This window comes from Artibeus jamaicensis, unplaced genomic scaffold, assembly GCF_021234435.1.
Source record: "Artibeus jamaicensis isolate MK-2021 breed Jamaican fruit bat unplaced genomic scaffold, CSHL_Jam_final contig_419, whole genome shotgun sequence".
NCBI lineage: Eukaryota > Metazoa > Chordata > Mammalia > Chiroptera > Phyllostomidae > Artibeus > Artibeus jamaicensis.
The window spans coordinates 649,889-659,656 of NW_026521824.1; the positions used below are offsets into that span (position 1 = coordinate 649,889).

General features: G+C 46.0%; 1 protein-coding gene across 2 annotated transcripts in view; it reads left to right on the forward strand.

Annotated features, from left to right (window-relative positions):
• USP22 (ubiquitin specific peptidase 22) overlaps nucleotides 1–9,424 on the forward strand; it is a 48,680-nt gene extending 39,256 nt beyond the window's left edge. For both annotated transcript variants that reach the window (XM_053665674.1, XM_037163155.2), the window contains exons 10-13: nucleotides 3,419–3,510; nucleotides 4,618–4,680; nucleotides 5,357–5,506; nucleotides 6,397–9,424. In XM_053665674.1, coding sequence (XP_053521649.1) covers nucleotides 3,419–3,510; nucleotides 4,618–4,680; nucleotides 5,357–5,506; nucleotides 6,397–6,439 — 348 coding nt within the window. In that variant the 3' untranslated portion in view covers nucleotides 6,440–9,424. The remainder of the gene's footprint in view (nucleotides 1–3,418; nucleotides 3,511–4,617; nucleotides 4,681–5,356; nucleotides 5,507–6,396) is intronic.
• The last annotated feature ends 344 nt before the right edge of the window (nucleotides 9,425–9,768 follow it).

Consider the following 9,768-nt stretch of genomic DNA (forward strand, 5'->3'; position numbering starts at 1 on the left):
CAAATAATAAAGGAGAACTTCCCCAATCTGGCAAAGGAAATAGACTTCCAAAAAATCCAGGAAGCTCAGAGAGCTTCCCAAAGAAGTTGGACCCAAGAAGGAACACACCAAGGCACATCATCATTACATTAGCCAAGATTCAAATGAAGGAGAGAATTCTAGGAGCAGCAAGAGATAAGGGGGTAGTCACCAACAAAGGAGTTCCCATCAGACTGTCAGCTGATTTCTCAAAAGAGACCTTGCAGGCAAGAAGGGGCTGGAAAGAAGTATTCCAAGTCATGAAAGGCAAGGACCTGCATCCAAGATTGCTCTATATAGCAAAGCTTTCATTTATAATGGAAGGACAGATAAAGTACTTCTGGATAAGGTCAAGTTCAAGGAGTTCATCATCAACAAGCCCTTACTATACGAAATGTTAAAGGGACTTTCCTAAGAAAAAGAAGATAAAAAATATGAACAGTGAAAGGACAGCAAACTCACAGTTATTAACAACCACACCTAAAACAAAAGCAATCTAACAGGACAGCTAAATTAGGAGCAGAACCATAGAAATGAAGATCACATGGAGGGTTAGCAACAGGGGAGTGGGAGAAGGAGAAGGGGGGAGAAGGTACAGAAAATAAGTAGCATAAACAGTAGATAGAAAATAGATAGGGGAGGATAAGAATAGTAGGGAAAATACAGAATCTAAAGAACTTGAGGCACATGGACATAAACTTAAGGGGGGAATGGTGAGGCAGGGGTGTGCAGGGTGGAGGGAAATGAAGGGGGGAAAGAGAATAACTGTAATGTCATAATTAATCAAATATATTTTAAAAAACAACTCTACACAAGAAAAAAAAGAAGTCCTTTGTGATGAACAGAAAGTCTTTTTCTTTTTTAAATATATTTAATTGATTATACCATTACAGTTGTCCTTTCCCCTCCACCCTGTACACCCCTCCCCCACCATTTCCCCCCTTTCATTTATATTCATATGTCACAAGTTCTTTAGATTCTATATTTCTCACACTACTCTTGCCCTCCCTCTGTCTGTTTTCTCCCCACTGTCTATGCTACTTATTCTCTGTACCTTCTCCCACCTTCTCCTCCTCCCACTCCCCTGTTGCTAACCCTCCATGTGATCTTCATTTCTATGGTTCTGCTCCTGATCTAGCTGTCCTCTTAGTTTGCTTTTGTTTTAGGCATAGTTGTTAATAACTGTGAGTTTGCTGTCCTTTCGTTGTGCATATTTTTTATCTTCTTTTTCTCAGGGAAGTCCCTTTAACACTTCATATAATAAGGGCTTGTTGATGATGAACTCCTTGAACTTGACCTTATCTGAGAAGCACTTTATCTGTCCTTCCATTCTAAATGAAAGCTTTGCTGAATAGAGCAATCTTGGAGGTAGGTCCTTGCCTTTCATGACTTGGAATACTTTTTTCCAGTCCCTTCTTGCCTGTAAGGTCTCATTTGAGAAATCAGCTGACAGTCTGATGGGAACTCCTTTGTAGGTGACTGTCCCCTTATCTCTTGCTGCTTCTAGGATTCTCTCCTTCATTTTCATCTTGGCTAATGTAATGATGATGTGCCTTGGTGTGTTCCTTCTTGGGTCCAACTTCTTTGGGACTCTCTGAGCTTCCTGTATTTCCTGGAAGTCTATTTCCTTTGTCAGATTGGGGAAGTTCTCCCCTATTATTTGTTCAAATAAGTTTTCCACTTGTTGCTCTTCCTCTTCCCCTCTGGAACCCCTATAATTTAGATGCTGGGACGTTTAAAGATGTCCTGGAGGTTCCTAAGCCTCTCCTCATTTTTTTGAGTTCTTATTTCTTTATTCTTTTCTGTTTAGTCATTTTTTTCTTGCTTCTGGTCCACTCCATTGATTTGAGTCCCAGTTTCCTTTCCATCACCATTGGTTTCCTGTGCATTTCCCTTCATTTCAATTAGTTTAGCCTTCATTTGTTCCTCTAATTTGTGACTAAAATCAACCAGTTCTGCAAGCATCCTGATCAGTGTTTTGAACTGTGCATCTGAAAGGTTGGCTACTTCCTGGTCGCTTAGAATTATTGGCTCTGGGCTTTGAGCTGTTTTTGAGCCATAATGTTTTGGTTTGTTTGCACCTGTTACGTATGAGGGGTGGAGCCTTAGATGTTCACCAGGGTGGGGTGACCCAGTTGTATGTGGGGGCGGGGTCAGAGAGGGGCAGTGGTGTTTGTTCTCTCTCAGATTTCTGTCCCCTCTGCCGCTTCCCACAGGCAGATTGGGCCCTTCTGCTGCTGGTTCCCAGGTGTGTGGGCTTGTGTACCCTCCAGGACCCTGTGGGTCTCTCCAGCAAACTCTGTGAGCCTGAGATCCTCTCCCAGCACCTCAATCCTGAAAGTCTTTCCAGTTGGTGCTTTCAGGCTCTAATTCCCGTTGGCTGGGGCCCTAGCCTGAGCGGTCTGTCTCACTGTTCGCTCCTTCGCTTGGTTTATCTGCACGCAAATGTGTGACTGCGGTCAGCCAGTTGCGTTGCTCCCCCACTGGATCCGCCCATTGCCATCCCACACCTGGGATCCGCCAACCACCGGTTGCACTCCTGGGTTGGTCCAGCAGATCTTTCCTGCCTGACCCTGTTCCGCAGCTGACTCTGCCCCTCTTACCAGTCTGGCTGAGTGGTTTGTTGTCAGACTTCTGTACAGTTCAATTTTCTGTGTTTCGGCTGCGTTTTTGTTACTAAAACTTTGTTGTCTTTAAACTTGGTTGTGCTAGGAGGCACAGTGTTTCCACCTCAGCCTCCATCTTGGCTGGAAGTAGCCAGAAAGTCTTCACTGCAGAATGAAGATAGGGTATGAGCTGCTCCGCTGGGCGTGGGGCTGTGAACGGTTTTACTACTCCTACCTAAGTTCTTCATCCTCACTCCAAGTTTTCTGTTTTTCTTTTACTTAAAAGCAAACAAAGGCTCTTAGCATTATGACCTAGTCCAGGGGTCAGATAGTAAGTATTTTCAGGTTTGCAGCTATACAATCTGTTTCATATTTTTCTTTGAGTCCAAATATGTTAAAACAAGGAACTGTTCTTAGCTTCCTGTGTGGATTTGGTAGCTTCTGATGTAGTCAAGGGACTGCCTCTTGTTTTGTGAAAGGAACAATATATTTGTTTTTGCTCCCAGAGGTTACAGATATTGCCTCTGTTTTCTACTACCTTGCATTTCACTGAGTTTATCAGATTATTTTTTTGTACGCTGGGTGTTCATCACTTTGAACAGTCACTTCAAGACTTTACTTGAACCCTGTAAGTTAGATTTATATCAATATTGTGTTATTGGCTCTGTAAGCTCCAGATATGGCCAGCAGGCAGTCATCATTAATGAAAAGCATGATTTGGGAACTGCACAGAGAAGCACCCCTGGAGGAAGTTTGTTACAGCAGTGTTACTCTTCTCTCCCCCATTTCTGTAGCGATTTGAACACTCGGCCAAACTGCGGCGGAAGATTACCACATATGTGTCCTTTCCCCTGGTACTGGACATGACCCCTTTCATGGCATCCAGGTATGGAAGGTTTGTTCATCTGCATCTGGCATCGGGAGGGTAGTATGGCTTTGTGAGTTCTGTTATGTGTACCAGCTCCCTGATGAGATGATTGCAGACACTGATAGAACCAAAATTGCTAAAACCAAATTACTATCCTGATCTTCACCCAGGACACGTTTCAGCTTAATGAGTTCTTTCTCCTCAGATGTCCTGTCTCAGCTGTGAGTTTTTCCAGGCAGCCCTTCATCAGCTCCCGGACTTGAGAAATCAAGGTGGAGTCCATGCAGAAAGGCACTATTTTAGCTGTTGCATCTGGTTGTAGAATGTGGTGAAAATAGTTGACTTTGCATTGGTAGATTACATTTATCTTGTTTTCGGATCTTCATACCATAGACTACTTAAAATTTACCCTAAAAAAAGGCAACAGTTAACTAATAATATTCAGGCCACAGGTTGTTAGTTTCCAAGGGCCACTATAACAAATTACCACAAAGTTGGTGGCTCAAAGCAAGAAGGTGTTGGCAGGTCTATGCTTCCTTGGAAGGGCCCAGGGAAGATTTCATTCCTTGCTGGGAGGTGCGCCACCACACACACGTGGGCTGGCCCCATACCTAATGGCAGGTGTGCGCTCAGCCTGGGCCTTGGTTTCTTCACCTTAACAGGGGAATAATCTCTGCCTAGAAAGGAGTGTTGTTGGAAGAACTAGCCTAGCAAGTGTATAAAAAGTGAATTCAACACAGTGCCTGGCATAGTAAGCCCCCACTAACACTGGGGGCTTCTCTTCATTTCACTGATTTTTACCCCGTACACTGCAGCATACCAGCACACCACAAAAATTTGTAAAACCTGACTGCTTAGTCAGGAGCACAGACCTCTTTTCCCTTAGATAGTCAAATAAGAAAACAACAATATCCAATACAACAATAGCTGTCCAGTGTGAATGAATCAAAATTATACCTGTTTTGTTCTCTTTTGTTTTTTCAGATGGTCAAAAAATAGAATATATTTTTTGGTGAACCACAGAACTTTAGTAATTAGTTTATATGTGCTATGAAATGAGAAAGGTTCACTGTTGCTGCTTTGGTTGGTTTAAAGGGCTCTGAGTGTCGCTGTTGTTTGTTACAGCAAAGAGAGCAGGATGAACGGGCAGTATCAGCAGCCAGCAGATAGCCTCAGTAATGACAACAAGTAAGTGCTGCCTTGTATGGGTGTGCTGACATCGCGGCGCCTAGTGGGGAGAGCCCTGGGCTCCCAGGGGGTGGTCAGGGTGGGGGGGGCCCCAGCATTTCACAGGGAGATTGCTGTGTTTCTGAGTGGCGGTGGCAGGGCTGCTTCTTTTGGTCACTGGCCTGCTCCCTGTCATACTGCCCATCAATCTCTTTTGAAAATACCTGAGCCCATTTATTAGGAAAGGACTTTTCACACCTTTACCATAAATGCTCCCTCCTATGTAGGAGCTTGATGCCCTTCTCCTGGTCTCTGGGTGTGAGTGAGGGTCAGTCTGGCTGTTGCAGGTCTGGAGCAAAAGTTCGGCATCTGAATTGTGGGCCCTGTGACCTCTTCTTTGGCTGGCACCATGTTGAGGCCTCTGCTCTTTCTCTGCCTGCCTTTCCACCACTGGTGTAGCCAGCCAATGGGATGAAGGGGACAGGGGTTACAGTATTTCCCACACCAGTTGCGCTACAGACTGGAGGCCACACAGGCTCCCTCTGTCCCTCCATGCCCTTGGGCTCCAGCATTGATGTTTCGGGTCATGGAGGCCCCTCACTGCACAGGTCTCTGACTACTTGGGCTGTGTGGTTTCTGGCGACAATAAAATTGAGTTAACCACTGGTCTCTCCCAACTCGTTTCCTCCCCAACCAGATACTCCTTGTTTGCAGTCGTTAACCACCAAGGGACCCTAGAGAGTGGCCACTACACGAGCTTCATCCGGCAGCACAAGGACCAGTGGTTCAAGTGTGATGATGCCATCATCACCAAGGCCAGCATTGAAGATGTGCTGGACAGTGAGGGGTACGTTGGGGGTGGCTTGTTGTCCCATGTGGGTGTCTGAGCCCAAAGCCATGTGTATTTTTAGTATCATTCAGAAAGGGTCATCTTTGGTGGCTGAAGTAATGAGGCTTATTCTGGATAGGATGCTGACCCCGAGGGGCCACTGGGTAGGACGGTGTGTCTGAGCAAGTGCACTTGGTTAACACCCTCACCCAGAGCACAGGGCGGTGGTCATTGCCTTCAGTGGCGACATGAGCTGACATGTGGGTCCCTCAGCAGCTCCTCTCTCATTTCCCATTTTATTCCTTCCTGGCACATCATTATCCACCTTCAGCTTTGCTGAATCCTTAGTGTTAAGACTGGCAGTAGGCTCCTAGCCCCGGGGATGAGCTGCATGATCTGAGAGGTGCATCTTTAGGTTCCCAGGTATGGGGGAGTCCCCTGGGCAGAGTCTTCAGAGGAAGGACAGACTGTGGGCAGTTAATGGGGCAGAGCCCCGGGGGGTCGGACTGAATCGGTTGCAGGAGCCTTACCAGAAGTCACACTGACCTGAGGCCCTGGCACCCCTGGACAGAATAGGACAGGATGGGACATTGACCCTGAGGCTCTGGTAGTTCTGGACAGGAGAGGTTGGTTCAGGAGCTGTGTGGCAAGCAAGACTGACAGGACTTGGGGCTTCCTGGTGAATGGGCAGGGGATGGACTTAGGGGACTCTGGCATTTGGTGGAGGCACTGCCACTACCTAGCCGAGGACCTTCCTTGGGGACTAAGAACTAAAAACCGTCCCAGCAAGAAATCAAGACTGCTGGTAAGTACTGAAGTCATGGAGCCAAGGTTCCAGCCGGCGAGGTCGGTTTTGCCTTGAGTTCTCATGAATTAGACCATAAACTTGCTCTGTTTTGCCTCCACAGATACCTGCTCTTCTACCACAAACAGGTCCTGGAGTATGAGTAGCCTTTTCCTCAGCTGGTCAGAAAAATGAAGGCCTCACAAAATGACTCCCAATCACCCAACTTCATGCTACCACCGCCCACATGGAAGTACTCCAGGAACATAAGAGCCCTCTGCCACCAGCCTGGGCCTGGGGTGGAGTGGACACGCACCATGGTGGGAGGGCTCTCTGGATTGCTCAGCAGAGATGCAAAACAGCAGGTGTGTTCTGCATGGGAAGGGGCAGAGTAGATACATTACAAGGGTATCTCCTTTGCTCCTCAGACGGCGTGTAGATGTGTGGGGTGGGTGCCCCATGGTGTGGAGCATCCTCACCCTGGTGCTTCAGTTCTGCCATGTGATGGTACAGTTTCAAAAGGCGCTGGTCCATTTTTTAATTATGAGTTTATTAAAGCAGTGGAGAAGACAATAACTGTGCAAGGACAGAGGACTTTTCAAGTATCTTTGTGAGTCTTCGTATTAAATATGTATAGTATGGAATTCTTAGCCTTTGTTTTGTGAGTAGAGCCTGTGTAATTGAAGACACTGGGATTTTTGAGCATGTGTGTTCCGCAGATAACACAGTGTCCAGCTGCATGTGGCCTGTCAGCCTGGGTGTTCCTCACTTTTCTACAAGTAAGCATTTTCTCATTCCCCTCATTTTTCTTCTTTTCCACAGTGGTGAATTTGATAAATGTACTGTTAGTAACGTGGATGAATAGAGTTAATAATGAAATTTAGATAGCTTTTTCATTCTTGGGTGAATCTTGCTTTTGGTGCTGTTTTGTTGTCCCCACTCTGACCCCGCCCCTGCCTTTGGAAGCACCACGCCCTGGTTAAAGCTGGCAGGTGTGAGTTGGGTGTCACTGGTTCAGTTGTGTTACTCTCTTGAGCAAATGAAGCATTTTTTGATGGTTTTACTGTTTCCCTCCCTCATGTTTTCTTCTTGGCTGCCTTTCCCACTAGCTGTCCTGTCACTGCTTGCTGGCCAGAGTGGCTGAGTGCCTCTGCATTTCATTCAGTGTAGTTTAAATTGTAGCAGGAAAAGGGAGTCTGTGATCAGGCTTGTGGAGAGAGCTGGCTGAGGAACCGCCTTGATCCCTGTGAGGTGTGCATCTATGTATCCAACACTCCAAGCCAGGTTTTTGTTCATATCTGAGACATTTTAACCCAGAGATGTAGGGGAGGAAAAGTTGCTTCAGTAGAGTTTGTGAAACACCCTGTGCTTGTCCTGAGAGCCCAGTCTGTGTCTGAGCTGTGGCATATGCATTCCTAGGGGACAGCATCATTATTTAAGGGTCAGCTAACTTTTTTCTTGAAGAGCCCAAATGGTAGCTATTAGACTTTCTGGGTCTCTTGCCATAGATAATACATAAACAAATGAGCCCAGCTATATTCCAATAAGACTTTATTTTATGGACATTGAAATTTGAATTTCGTATCATTTTCTCACATCGTCAATTTTTTTTTCACTGTTTAAAAAGGTGTTAACTATTCTTAGGTAACAGGCTAAGTGGGCTGGAAGCAGGCATTGGGCTGGATCGAGCTGTTAGCTAGTTAGATAAGAGGAAGCTGGTCCCAGCAGAGTCAAGTAGTTACTCCCAATGGAAAATGCTAGGAAATGCAAAGCAGCAGTTCTACTGCAGAATCATCATTATGGCAAAATTCCTAGTGATAAGTTTTTGAATGCTCACTCCATTTGTTCCATTATATTTCCGCATTTGTGGGACACAGGTTAAGGCATGTTTTTAAATAGCAAGTGTTTTCAGAGAAGTTTGGAGGGTGCAGACTTTTAGAAATGTCCACATGTGTTTGAGTGTGTGAGGGGGGCCTGCTATGAAGACTTCTTTGGGGTAGAGGTGTTGTCTTCTAATAATAAACAAATTTGATGGAAAGGAGAACTGACTGAAGTTAGCCTGTAGAGTTGTGCGCCGTAGTTTCTCCCTGCAGTTGGCTGCCTTGTATCCTCCTACTTGACTGGAGTGTTCTAAGTGCAAAGTGGGAACAAAGCAGATGTATTGGCCGTGGAGTTTCTGGAAGATTACCTGGGGTCTGGCCAACCTGCTACCCAGATTGGTCGCTCCCCTGGACTTCTTCCTGTCTTCATTAATGTTCAGAGGCTTAGCTGAGAACACAAGGACTAGAGAGCAACAGGAGGGCCATGTTTGTCTTTTGTGGAGACTGTTTTAAACTTTCATATCCAGATCAGTCGTCTTTATTCCCTCCGGCATTGGTGTTCCAAGCACTTACCTCTGTGTCTGCCAGTCTGGCTGCACCTGCCCACCCTTGCGCTCCCAGCAGGAGGTGCTGTGCGAGATGTGTGCGTTTGAATTTATCTTGTTAGGAACAAAATATTACATGATGACTTTGGGAATTTACCCCTTTTTAAAAAAATTTTAAGCCCTCAATCCAGCTCTTAAATTCAGGAAGGTGGTGTTTTTGTTTCCTAACAACCACCCCAAGATAGGTGCTCCTATCGGGACCAAATGCAACTGTCCACTAAGGAATCATGAGGTACCCTCCACTCCCACCAGCGTGTGTACAGTGACCTGTGTTTCTGAACTATAGGCTATCACTTCAGCACTTCCCAGTGAATAGGTGGACTTTTCCTCTTCAGATATTTGCAGTATGGAGTGCTGGGCCGGTGCCACCTGTGGGTGAGGTGGCCAGATCTCCTCTGGCAGCACAGCCTCTCACCTGTCAGGTGCTAGAATGTCCCCGGATCTTCTGTCCTGTACCACATAGACCCAAGCATTTGTGGTTGGCTTTCATTGTGTCCAGTTGCCAGATTTTTGTGTTTGTGCTTTTGTTTTTGACAACTGAAGTGTGATTGTTATAACTAAAAACAGAAATTGTAAGGAAAAAATTCCAGTGATTGTGCTGTGGATTTAATTACCAAGATGTTTACACCTCTCTTTTACCTGTTTGAAAAACTGTTTGACTCTTCCCCCTCTCTTAATGGCTTGTAGTCTTTCCTATGTCATAATAAACTACATTTTCTTCTGAGAACTGACTGGCTCTCTCCCCTTCCTAGCACCGGCAGTAAAACCGAGGTCCAGGGGACAAGAGTCCTCAAGATGTGGGTACCACCCGGACAGACCTGTCCAGTGGAGGAAGCCCACCGAGCACAGTGCCCAGAGCTGCAGCCTGTTTTCTCTGTGTTGGGCCTGCTGCCTCTTTGCCCCTCTTTTTCTCCTGTGGGCAGGGTGGTGACATATCCTGGATTCAGGACTACCGCAGGACTTCAGGCTTTGATGTGCATAAAAGTCACGGGAGAGGCTTCTTTAAATGGGGTGTCCTTGCCAGAGTTTGATTACAAGACCTGAGATGTGGTATAGGGACATGCGTTTACA